This window comes from Mus caroli, chromosome 9, assembly GCF_900094665.2.
Source record: "Mus caroli chromosome 9, CAROLI_EIJ_v1.1, whole genome shotgun sequence".
In the NCBI taxonomy this organism is placed as follows: Eukaryota; Metazoa; Chordata; class Mammalia; order Rodentia; family Muridae; genus Mus; species Mus caroli.
The window spans coordinates 985,685-999,622 of record NC_034578.1 but is presented as its reverse complement, the minus strand read 5'-3'; the positions used below and the strand labels follow the sequence as shown (position 1 = coordinate 999,622).

The 13,938-nt window shown below is 36.3% G+C and overlaps 1 protein-coding gene across 8 annotated transcripts in view; it reads left to right on the top strand.

Annotated features, from left to right (window-relative positions):
* Positions 1-13,938, top strand: part of Gria4 (glutamate ionotropic receptor AMPA type subunit 4) — a 373,705-nt gene that overhangs the window by 276,058 nt on the left and 83,709 nt on the right. For all 8 annotated transcript variants that reach the window (XR_003837564.1, XM_021173095.2, XM_021173096.2 and 5 more), the window contains exons 6-7: positions 6,002-6,055; positions 11,577-11,735. Coding sequence is in view for 7 of the 8 variants with exons in the window: in XM_021173095.2 (XP_021028754.1) it covers positions 6,002-6,055; positions 11,577-11,735 (213 nt within the window). In the remaining variant the exon portion in view is untranslated. The remainder of the gene's footprint in view (positions 1-6,001; positions 6,056-11,576; positions 11,736-13,938) is intronic.

Genomic DNA, 13,938 nt, shown 5'->3' with positions numbered 1-13,938 from the left:
GTCCCAACCGGTAAGAAGGACACATGCTCCACTATGTTCATAGCAGCCTTATTTATAATAGCCAGAAGCTGGAAAGAACCCAGATGCCCCTCAAATTTTTATAATCTTGATATCACCTCCAAGTACAGAAGAAAATTCAAACATACACAACACAGAAACATTCATCTTCTTTTAAAAGAGCTATCGTGGATTCTTATTTCCCATTCTCTACTAACCTCTTCTCACACTGCTCAGACTCATTTCTATTCTTTGGGAACTTTATTCTCCTCTCATTTGTATATTTCTGGCCTTGACTTAAAATTTTGCTATTCCCTAAAATACTTATAATTTCAGTCAGTAGCTTGTTTGTGAAAGCTGCTTATCTTATATTTGTGTGTTGATGAAGATGAAGTAAATTAAAGGTTTTGTTTTTTTAAGTAAAATGATTCGAAGCATCTTGAGAGTGAAAATCCAAAGATATTTATGGAAAATATTGTTCTTGAAGTATTTCCTAGCATGCAGTAGCATAGTCTCAGCACCAGGGCCATATCTCTATGTCGCTGCGTTCTCTGGAAGAGAATGACATCTGAAGGAGAACTTCCTACCTAATTTATAAGATCACAATAAAAGATAAACCAAAGCCCTTCACACTTGAGTCTGCTATTGTGTGCCTTTAGCGGGAGATATTGCCTAGCGCAGCATTCAGAACATTATAGTGATAGTTTGGGTAATGTACTTCCATGAAGTTCTTCATGGAAGAACTTCAGAGTGCTTTATTAATAATTGATACATAAAAGCTTTGCATAAAGTCTAACTAAGAATTCAAGGCCAAAACTTAGTAACTTTGTGTATGAAAATGAAAATATTATGGTAATCCTTTAGAAAATTATATTAACTTTTACTGCCATTTTTCTTTTTTAATATTTTTTTTAGTCTTTAAGTACTTCAGTCATGTATACAATGGATTTTTACAATATTCTCCCATTCTTCTCCCCCAGCACCTCTTGAATCCATCTTCCTTCCCTGACACTCTTAGCTTCTTGTTCTTTTTTTTTCCACTAATTCCAGTGTGTGCTGACTCATGGATATAGAGCCCTGGAGAGGAGAATAATCTACCTATCAAAGATTATATATCCTTAGAGAAAAGTGACTTTCCCAGAAGCTATCAACTGAACTGAGGGCTTGTGAGCTCCTACCCTCTCCATTCTAGAAAGTCAACTGACTTAATCCTATCCAGGTCTTAAGCAAGAAACCACAGGTGTTATGAATTCATGAGTAAAGTGGTCCTATCAAATCCACAAAATACTGTTTCCATCTGGTCCTCCCTAAATTCTGGCTCTTATAATCTTGCCCCCTCTTTATGAATAGTCCCTTAGCTTTTGGGGGAAAAGTTGTGATATAGATGTCCCATTTACAGTTGCACACCACAGATATTTATTCTCTTCACTTTGACCAGCTCTGAGTTTCTGCATTAACTCATGACAACTTGTTCAACTTTTCTCCTCTGATGAGATCTGAGAGTTGCATGAATCTGAAGGCTCAAAGGTAGAAAGTTCCATGCCATTAAAAACTGAATTAGGAGTTATATTAATGACAATTTACCACATCAATACCAGATGTGAACTCATGATACTTACTTGTTCTTATGCATACACCTGGTTTTACAACTGAATCATTGGACCAGCATCATAGATACTTCTAAAGAAGTATTTGTTTCCTAAAAAGAAGCAAGGAAAAGCAATTGAATGCTTCAGATTTGTTATATCTCTTAAGCATGTATTATTGAAAAGACAGATCCCTTTGACAGAGACAATCAGTATAGCTGGTGCATCCTTCCTGACCTGTTTTTCAGAACTTTAAGCAGACACTTGATAATTTTTATTAATCTAGTTGCATGGCCTGTTTCATTCCATGTGGATTAGTTTTTTACCACTACATCTCTTTGTCAGAATGAAAGCTGATAATTATATTTCACAGCCAAGTCCCTACCTTAATGTCATTTTCCTATGACAACATGACCAACCACCCTTGAAGAAGGTAAAAACATTTTAGATTCCATCTCTAACTGTTATTCTACTTAAACAACAATGTCAAGCACACAGAGGTACTGATCTGAACTTAAAGTGAAATCACTCAAACTTATTTATAAACATAAAATATTTTCCACTTGGTAAAACCCTAATTCTGATATTACACACTTGAAACAACCCTTAAATGTTTTTAAGTAAGGAAGTTATAAAGACCCTTTACATAGAGCACTATTCACTGTTATTTGGAATATGTACTGTACATTTTTCATAAAGAAATTTTGTCTTGGGTACATTTTTGGTGATGAACCAAATCTGACCTAGAATCATGGTCACTTGAGTAGGGTGGGGATAAAGAGTCCTCTGTGCAATCTGTGTGGTGTGACTCCTTTGTCATAGTAAAGAAGTTGGCTCAGCAAAGGCTCTTGTCTCTCTAGCATCTTTCAGCAAGTCTCTTCAGATATATGTTTTCTAAAGTTCTCTGTCTCCAGATGCCAATGCTCATGACACTCTGCAGGATCTTTCTTCCTGTAGGGAATTGGAGGCTGGTCTCCAGTTGAGTTGAGGTCTGAACTCCAATGGTGATAATTCACCTTCATGACACGGTAGGCGTTCCCTTATGCTCCTGGAACTCTGGCTCCTACCTAAGTTACCACCCCCACAGCCCCCACAAGAGAAGCATGGTCAGTAGTCATGCAGGCAATGGCCCAAGCTTCTGACCTTCAGGCTAAACTACTCCCCAGTTACCTAGCAATAGTAAAGACCATAAAAAGAGCTGTTCAGCCTCACCTTGCTCTCTTACTGCTTACTCTCTTACTTGTCTCCCTCTTACCCCTCACTCTCATCCTCTCTCCCCTCTCTTTGTCTTTTCTCCTCTCTTTGTCTCTCCTCTCCTCTCCCCTCTCTCCTCTCTTACTCTCTTTCTCTCTAGCCTTCTCTCTCTCTCTCTCTCTCTCTCTCTCTCTCTCTCTCTCTCTCTCTCTCTCTCTCTCTCTCTCTCTCTCTCTCTCTCTCTCTCCCCCTCCCTCCCTCTCTCTGCCTTTCTATAATAAAGCTCTTAAACCATAGAGAGTTTCTGCTCATCAAGGCTGTGCACACTCTTGTCAGTGTTGGGAACCTCTTCCCTTATCCCTCTCTCCCATAACCCCAATGGCTTTAGCAAGGAATCTCCGGGGATCTCTGGGTAGGGTTGCCCCTTGGCCACACCCTGAAGAGTGAGATAGAGGAATGCCCACCCAGGGATGAGTGGAAAGGGTAGGTAGCAGCCCTCCCACGCCTGAAAGACCAGAGAATAGGTGAAACTCTGGTGGGGTGAGGGTCTTTCCCTTCCCCCTCTTTCCTTGGGCCCCCTTTTTTAGTTCCCACATCTTCCAGTATTTTGTCCTTTTGTTTCCTGTGATTTGTTGAGACTTAAAGATTTAAATAGACATAGACAAGCTTCAGCTTGTTGTAGTGCTATACTAATAATCTAGAATTAACTGATTTGCTATGAGTGACCAGGATGAAGTTTCTAGATATTTCATGTGTTGCAACACTAGAGTTTATACTTTAAATAGGTATTTTTTAATTGGCAAACAGTTTGACTGCAATAATATGTAAATCACAGCTGAATATATAAGAAAGCAAAAACATGGTAGGCCTGGGGCTTAAAGATAGTTCAAAGAGGTTTTCATAACCACAGAAGAGGAAGATATAATAAGCAGAAAGAAATACAGAATTGGTTGCCGACTGGCAACAGAGCTAGCTAAGGCCAAACGGCAGAAATCTGTTCAAACTCAGTTTACATTTCCTCATGTAAGTGCCTGTTACTAAGTATTCGCTATTGATGCCTATAGCATTGTATCTTCCTGGAATTTCCAGAATATTAAATGATCTTGCCTTGCTCAGTCCATGTTCAGTCACTCAATCACACCCAATATAACAACTCAGTAAATGTCTCCTGTGCTGGTTAGATATAGTCATCTGGGAAGAGGGAACCTCAATTAAAAAATGACTCATTAAATTGACCTGTGGACAAATTTGTAGAGCATTTTCTTGACTAGTGGGGAGTACCCAGGCCACTGGGGGTGGTGCAGTCCCTGAGCAGATGACCCAGAGAACAAAGCAGACTGAGCAAGCCACGGAAAGCACACCTGTAATCAGCACCCTTCGTCTGCTTCACTTCCTGTCTCAAGGCTCCTACCTTCGTCCTGTCTTGGCTTCCTTGATGATTCACTGTAACCTCTAAACCAAATAAACCTTTTCTCCCAAAACTTACTTTTGATTATGTTCTTTATTGCAGAAATAGAAAGCAAACTGGGACATCTATTTATTGATTTTTTTTCTTTATAGTTCTGACAGTTTATCACTTTTCTTCTCCTTTGTGACAACATTCTCAAAGAATGTTGTTTTGATAGGTAATTATAAGCTAGGTATGCTGAACAGACCTTAAAGTGTATAAATTATATGGAAAACATCATAAATCTATACCTAAACATAAAGAACATAAATCTTCTATGAGTAAGAATAAAAGGTGACTACGTCGGTAACAGATGGGATGAGCATATATGGGACCCAGTGCTCACCCAGAAGGAGGAACTTTATGATCAGACTAAATAACATGTCAGACTCAGATCCCATGTAAAACCAGAATATTGTGAAGAACACAAAGTGGAATAGAAAAATATGTGCAAACTACTCAGGGCATTCATTGAGTGTGCTTTGTTTTGGTCTGGGTTTCGTATGTTAATGGGGTCATCTTTCCTAGGAGTTATCACAGCCTTCTTCAAGTAGATTAAATATTGAACTTGTACCATACACAGTGATCTGAAATCTAGAATCTGAGAAATAATTATAAAAATGGATGCATACAAGTACACACTATCTTTAGGCTAGACATTTTAAGGGATATCACCTGAATTTTTTTTTTTTTTCAAAACTGAAAGTCAGTGCTCAAAGTCAGAAAGTTTGAACCATGCTACCAGTGTCTGGTGTTAATTTATTAACAGCAAACATGCTTCCATATGAAAGGGACATATGAAAATACTTCAAGTGGAAAGCATCCAAGCAGAAAATGTTGAAGCTCTCATATAAAGTATTTGAGGATGCTGCTGACATGTTCATCACATCTTAGGAGTCCAGAGTCACAAGACCCTGGAATCAGTGCCTTTCTACCAAGTATCTTCATTTCATCTTCCACCTAATTTCCACTGTACTTATTTTAACTTGTTTGTGTCCACCTGATGAGGAGACCTCTCAGCACCCTCTGCATGTCAATCCATATATAATCAACAAATTACATTCATTGACAATCTTTTGTTTTATTTCATCTATCTGATATTTATGTTTACTAAAGAGTAAATTCTTTGAACCAAAATTATTTTATTTCTGTGCTACTGTACTCTCTTGAGAAATATATATATATGAACAGTTAGTTCATGTCACTATTGATCTCTCTGAAGAAATTATAATATTCTGTTTTTTCTAAAGGGCTAGCAAGACCCATTTGTAATTAAGAAAGTAAGAATGCTGCAATATAAAAGTTTTATTTTAATCCTGTATTTTGATGTGGTTTATGAGTTCTCATTATAATGTTCCACTTGTATAAGTCAAATGATGATGTTTTCCCATCATACTTCTATAGGAATTTATTCTGCAGTAGTTAATTAATTTTAATTTATTTTGTGTATGCATGGTATATATGTGGAGTTCATAAGACAACTTTTTGTGCTGTTTTATTCCTTCCACAAAGTATGTTCTTGCGATCAAACTCAGTTCATCAGGCTTGGCAGCAAGCACCTTTCACCAGTGGTCTGCCTCACTAGCCTTAGTTAATATTTTTCATTTATTAAGAATTTCATGAATAAACATTCATGAAGAATATGTTTTGATCAAATTCATGTTCCCACTCCCTCCTCTCTGACTCCTCTTATACTGTGACTACCTCTTTCCCCTCTAAGTTCATGTAATGTTTCAGTAAAGGTAAATTGACTTTCTCTCGTTCCTTGTATTCATAGATTGTGAGTGTTGGGAAGCATGTCAAAGGCTACCATTATATCATCGCAAATTTGGTAAGAAAACTTGTTTTTCTATTTTTACTAAGAGTTAATGAAGTATCCAGGATTGTGTCTTAAAATAATGCTCTAATGAATGGTCAAACTGCTTTATTTTGTACATTATTGCATTGAAGTACATTATTGTACTTCAGGTTATGCTACTAAAATAGCTGGTATATTTTGAAAATTAGATTGGATTTGCCAGGGAGAAATTTAATAATTATTATAATGTTTTCCTTACCATTACATCACCTGTCAAATTAAATACTGGCTTTTTGTCTGTCTAAATAATAAATGCTAGTCTATAAATAAATATATTCTTCAGTTGTAACAAAACAAGATATAGTGACTAATTACACAAATAATTCGAATGGGATTATTAACTTTTAAACCATATCAGCCTTTAAACTCATGTAAAGATGGATAATAAACAGTGTGGAATATATTGCTTAAAAGATCCAGACAAGTCTTTGTAGAGTATCTAACAAGGTTTATTGAGTGCTTCTTGTTAACCCACCAGCTTGAGGAAACAGACTGTTTTTTATTATATTTTATTATAGAAAAGTTTCATCTTAGACCTGGAACCCCAGTGTGACTTATCCTAGGGAAGACAGTGACACTTCAATGGTTTTTCTACTATTTCCCATCACATATTTCATTGATGAGAATCTTATTCTTGAAGCAGGAAAGCAGGTCAAGGTTAGAGAAGAGCCTCAGTCCTGTAACATTTCTGATGTTGAGGTTGCCATTTCATGTTTAGAAGGTCCAACTGCATGTTAAGTGTGCCATCACATGTCCATTGAGAGAGGTTCAGTCTGATGAACTAGATTGCAGCATGGACAATATAACAATAGATTATAAAAATTATCACACTGTGTTTCTTTAATAAAGTAAAATGTTGCAACACAATAGATTATTATAGAAATATCAGCAAATTCAACTCATCTTTTTTATTTCTTCTAGTAGCTCCCCAGTTTAATGTGCCATCTACTTCTAAAAATATAAATATTAAAGCAAATACATTTTGTTTTTTCTAAATATCTCATAAATACCTATTATCAGGGGTATCTCAATTCTTGTTGGAATTATATAATAGGTTTCTAATCAGTTATTATAGATGGCAGTTCTTACAGCTTTTCTTTCTAAATAATATAATCGGCAAAGAAAATCAATGTGTTATAAACTATCATAAAATTAGTGGCTTACACTGGAAGCTAGATAAATAATACAATGCACAGTGAAAAGAAATGGTATTTATGACCCACTAATGGCTCTCAGAGCCTTCCTTAAACAGCCTGAGTGGGTGGCAGATTATTTATACTAAAGTATCAACATATGAAATGGAAAACCATTTGTTTCCTAGAAGCAAAAGAACTCACTAGAAATATCAAGCTTTTATCATGAAAAGATCAGTGACATGTACCCAGATGTGTTATAATATACAATATTAATATGGATTTTCTTGGCATTCATTCACGCATATAGATAACTAGTTTCCGTTCTTTTAGCCAGTTCAAAACCATTTCATAAGAACTATATATAGAGGATTCCCAAATGTACAATTTGGTCAGAATCCAAATAAACATTTTTATTAATATTACAAATTATTGTTAAAGACTGATTTCACTGAAATTAAAGATGAGATAGGGACCTGGAGATGTAGCTCAGTTAGGAGACAACTTGCCCAACTTGCACAGAGCCCTGACTTCTGTCAACAGCACCACCTACACTCAAGGTGTTCAGGCCTATAATTCTAGAACTCAGAGGCATAATAAAAAAAGATGAAAACTTCAAATTCATCCTGGGCTACACAACAAGGTCAAGATCAGCCTAAGCTAAAAAGAGACCACGTCTAAAAAAAAAAAAAAAGTATAGAAATCTTATCATACTACTTTTACTGAACATTTTAACATATGTCTTAGAAAAAGGAGTAAGGGAAAAAGGAAATATAAGTTACCCAGATTGAGAAAGGAGGTTTTGCATGTAGGAATAACATAAAGAATTTTTAAAAATAATTAGTGAGCCAGTAGATGAATTGAGCAGTTATATAGGCCTCAAAGTCAATACATAAACATCTATTGTATTTAGAATATGATATCACACTTTCTGAAATAACTTAAAAATTATAATTATTGAATTATGGTTGACAATTAACAAGATTGTTACTATTACTTCACCTGTCATTAAAGCTGGCAACGTATATTACCAGCTTGCTACATATATTCCAGATTTATTTTAGCCAAAGGACAGAGTCACCATTTGAAAATCAAAACACTAGATATAATGTAAAATCTATATTTACCAAAAGGAGAAAAAAAGCTAAATAAACATCGATATGTGGGAAATCATACTATGAATTCATAAATGTGGGGTTTTTGTCAAAATCTAGGATACCCTTCATTTAAATAAGGTTAATAACCTGGAGATCATGGGTTTAAATATGGTATTTTAAAATGATTAATTCTCTGACTAGATTTGGTGGTTCATGTCTATAATCCTAACACTTGGAATGTTGATGCAGGAAAGTAGCAATTTCTAGGCCACCCTGGGCTATGAAGTTCAAGGTGAGCTTGGACAACTTAGTAAAATACTCATTTCAAAAAATGAAAGGGGAGAGAGGGATGACAACTGTAATCCCAACATTCATTCAATAGGCTGACACTGCAGTATTGCCATGAATTTGGGACCTGTAAATTCATAATAAGTTCTGGGCCAGCCTAAGTTGTAAAGTGAGACCCTTTCTAGGCCAGCCTAGATTGCAAAGTGAGACCCTGTCTCCAAAAGTTACAATAGGCAAGTATGCAAACATAAAATACCTATATTAAGCAAGAAACAAAGTAGGAACTCTCACAGAAATTCTGCCTTCTTTTTTTACTTATCATTTTATTCATTTACATTTCAAATGATATCCACCTTACCAGTTATACCTCCACAAACCCCTCATTCTAGCGCCCCCCCCACTTCCCTCCCCTTTGCCTCTATGAGGGTGTTCCTCCAGAATGAGATTAGCACTGTTCTACATTCATTCTTTTTTTTAATTAAGTATTTATTTCATTTACATTTCCAATGATATCCCAAAAGTCCCCCACACGCCCCCCCCACCCACTCCCACTTCTTGGCCCTGGCGTTCCCCTGTACTGAGGCATATAAAGTTTGCTCGACCAATGGGTCTCTCTTTCATTCTTTTATCTCAACTTCTTATCATTTAACTTACTGAAGGCAGCTCTATTAAGATTTTACCCCTCTAAGCCCTAAGATCTCCTTCCTAATGTATCAAGTGTTCTAATTTCTAAAGCAAACAACGTGATATACCTACTGCTGCTTTTCCTTTCTAGCTCTCTTAGCTGTTACCTCCAGTCAAGGCACCCGTCCCACCAGATTTTAGTGAGGATTTAGTCACCTCTTTTAGGGAGTTGTCTTTAAGAACTTGGATTATCTTCTGGTTCCTTCTAGCTACAGAAATAACACCATGTCCTAATAGTATAATTTTTTCATTCCTCAAATTGTTATTTTAAACCTACTGTATTCGAAGAAGTTTCCAAATCCCTTTAGCACAGTTATAACTAAGGAACTGGTTCACAGCAAACTTGTTCTGACCAGGATAATTCCTCCTTCTTACTGTATAAAATGACTCTTCACCCTTACTCTGTCTCCACTGCATTTCGACTCTTCTTGTACCTCTCAGCTTTGGTCATTGTGCTTAGATTTTTTTTTAAACTTTAATTGTTTTTTTTGGACCTTTTACATATGCATCAAAAGCATCTACCTAAACCTCAACTCTTCAAAGTAAGTTTTAAAAGATGATAAGGGAGAATCTTCCTCATTCTTCTTGGTCTTCTGGTAACCGCACCAGAGCAGCCTTAACATGACTTTGTGTAAAACACAGCAGTAATGCTGATATGAATCAGATAAAACATAAAAAATAGACTTCTATTTACATTGATAATATAATGAGCTTATTGATTGGCAAACATCATCATTGAACTATCAGACACCTGTAATTCTGAATATTACTCCAGCAGAGGATATGAAAAAGAAAGTCAAGATGGGAAGGAACCTATAGAGTTCACTACTTACTGTAAAGCGCAGTCAATTTAGGAGGCCATTTTCACAAGAGGGGGGGCTCTCCCTGAGCTCAGGAACATTGTTTTGATAGTTAGCCACTGGCTTCCCAGTAACTGGAGAGTAACTGACTTCATTATAGTGTGGCCATATATCTCCTTCATTTCCATGATTTTCTGTAGATTCCAACAAAAGCTAAGTGGTCACCAAAGTAACTGTTGCCAAGGAAACTGGCTCACAGTCTAGATCCTATCAATTTTCTGCATAAAATTATGAGAACATAAATGAAAGGGAAATGCTGCCTATACTCAAACAAATATAGCCAAAATTAACCAAGCCACCCACCAAGCCACTATAACTGAGAGGCTCTTGTTTTAATCAGACAAAATAATTGTTATTCCTTTACCTTGTGCTGTTTGACAGACTTTGTATCTAACAGTCCCTGCAGATTACAATTTGCTTGTGTCTTGCAGCTGTGGCTAAAGCTCCACCGAAGGCTTAGCAGAACTTCTATTTCAGCTATAATTAAAAGAAAATAATAATCTCAACAATTAGTAGCTAATGCAAGAGCTGAATTACTGTGGCTTTTAGAAAACAGTAAAATGATTTGTCTGCCTCTGGGTCTGCCCTGTATGCTGGTAAAAGCAAGCCAATGTTCCACACTGACAGTTAGTAGCTAGAGATTGATGGGCATTGTGTTTCCCAGATCTAAAACTTCAATTTGCTTTGTGATGTCTGGCTTATTTCTCAATGAAATGAGAATGTTACTAATGAGCTGTCAAAAATGAGAGACACATAATAGGCCCAAAATAAATACCAATTAGGTGAACTAATTATTAATCAGTTACAATTACTGAACATATACCCAAAGTGTTAGATACTAGAAGTATCTAACACATATCATCCTTCTGTTTGGTGTGGAGGTAATCTAAGGCTAAAAAGCAACAGAGGTGACAATCAAAGCCTGGGTTTCTTTTCTGCCTTTTCTCTACTGGTAATATTATAAGAATTAATAAAATTAAAAGCATACATTTCATAACCATATGAAGGAATACAAAGTACAAAGGCTGAACAATCTGATCAAACCTTGGCCTTATTGTACATTCATAGGTGACCTTGAAAAGATTTTTGCCTTAAAAACTGATTAATTTTAAGGTAAAAAATGTTTACCTTAAAATTAATTAGGTCTTCACAGTATCCAAGGGATGATTGAGCTGAATAGATAAACTGTAATATAATTAGAACAGAACATGATTTATAGCAAACCCTGATGTAATTTAAACCCTATTAGTTCACATACACTGACTTCTCAGTAACAATTTGCCTAGTCATCAGTGGAATAATATGTTTCTTCTTAGATCAACAGGCATGTAATTATACAAACTCAAGATGGAATTTGTGTTAACCTATACACTGTTGAAGAAGAGGAATTTTTGATGAACTAAATTTAATGAGCTTTCTTACTGTTTTACAGGGTTTCAAAGATATTTCTCTTGAGAGATTTATACATGGAGGAGCAAATGTCACTGGATTCCAGTTAGTAGATTTTAATACGCCCATGGTAACAAAACTAATGGATCGCTGGAAGAAACTAGATCAACGAGAATATCCAGGATCTGAAACACCTCCAAAGGTTTTGTATATTTTTGTATATTGTGTACTACTATCTTTTTAAATGTTTTAAGTTACTTTATTTTATGTGTATATGGTTTTGTTTGTTTGTTTGTTGTTGTTGTTGTTGTTTGTTTTGTTTTGTTTTGTTTTGCTTTCAAGTGTGCCATGGGTATGCATTGTGCTCTCAAAAGACAGAAGAGGGAGTCAAATTTGCTAGAACTGGTGTTACTGGTGTTTATAAGCCACCACACGGTACTGGGAATATAACCTGGTCCCAGTCAAAAACAATAAGTTTTCTTAACTGCCAAGCCAAATCTCCAAACCATGTTAATATGTTTTATTTTATGATTTGTTTTTTATGCTTTCAGACTCTTTGTGACATCTTCTCACAATCCTTGCGCTAAAAACTGACTGAATACATTAAAATGTTTGTGTATCTGGTACAGTGAATAAAGTGCTTGCTATGAAGCATGAGAACTTGAGTTCAGATTCCTCACCACCCACTTACAAATAACTAGTGCAGAGATGTACTCCAGTAATCCCAAGTCTGGAAAGTTGAGGCCAGAGGCTCACTGTTCAGTCAATATAGCCAATCCAGAAGAACTGGCATTCAGTGAGAGACCTTGTCCTGAACAACAAGGTGGAGAGCAGGAGAGACAGTCACCTGAATATATTTCTAGCCTCCAGATTTCCACAAACAGGTGTTGTCTCAATAGTTCAAGTTTACCAATGAAGATGATAGCATGAAAGCCTGCTAGCTCAGAGAGGCAAAAAAAAGCACCCAGCTGACCTTCCTCCACAGCTGATATAGCAAATGGAAAAACTCCTTTTGCACACTGTCTCTATAACCCCTGAAACTGAATGTCTCTCCCTTTTACTTCCTGTGTATCTCTCTATCCGTCTTTCTGACTTCCTCTTCCACTGTATAGTTTTGTATACTCCCTCCTGGTCAACTGTTTGCTTATTCTTTATTTAGTCCTTTTTTATTTACTTTATTTATTTATTTTCTTTATTTATTACTTTATATATTTACTTTATTTATTTAGTTTATTTAGTCCTATTTAGCAGAACGCTCTTAAATGTGTGTTAGAGCTGAGTCACATCACAACTAGAAACAGATTTTTCCTGTAAATAAGGCAGACTCAGGGTTCACAGTGTGATCAAATATCCTACAATTCACAGGTGAGCTTAACTTCAGATGTAAAGGACCATGTACATTCAAACATATGCCATACATACACACAGACATTCAGACACCATTTGGTATTCCTCAGTTGAGAATTCTTGTTTAGCTCTGTACCCCATTTTTAATAGGGTTATTTGGTTCTCTGGAGCCTAACTTCTTGAGTTACTTGTATATATTGTATATTAGCCCTCTATCAAATGTAGGATTGGTGAAAATCTATTCCCAATCTTTTGGTTGTCATTTTGTCCTATTAACAGTGTCCTTTGCCTCACCAAAGCTTTGCAATTTTATGAGGTCCCATTTGTCAATTCTTGATCTTAGAGCATAAGCTATTGGTATTCTGTTCAGGAAAATTTCCCCTGTGCCCATGTCCCTGAGGTTCTTCCCCACTTTCTTTTCTGTTAGTTTCATTGTATCTGGTTTTATGTGGAGGTCCTTGAATCCACTTGGACTTGAGCTTTGTAAAAGGAGATAAGAAAGGATCAATTTGCATTCTTCTACATGCTAACTACCAGTTGGAGCAGAACCGTTTGGTGATTATGATGTCTTTTTTCCACTGGATGATTTTAGATCCTTTGCCAAAGATCAAGTGACCATAGGTGTGTGGGTTCACTTCTGGGTCTTCAATTCTATTCCGTTGATCTACCTTCCTGTCATTGTACCAATACCATGCAGTTTTTTTCTTTTTTTATTAGATATTTTCTTCATTTATATTTCAAATGCTATCCCCAAAGCCCCTATACCCTTGCCCTGCCCTGCTCCCCAACCCACCCACTCCTGCTTCCTGGCCCTGGCATTCCCCTGAACTGGGGCATATGATCTTCACAATACCATGGCCCTCTCCTCCCATTGATAGCCAGCTTTTATCATAATTGCTCTGTAGTACAGCTTGAGGTCAGGGATATTGTTTCCCATAGAAGTTCTTTTATTGTTGAGAATAGTTTTCACTATTCTGGGTTTTTTGTTATTCCAAATGAATTTGGAAATTGTTCTTTCTAACTCTATGAAGAATTGATTTGGAATTTTGATGGAGATT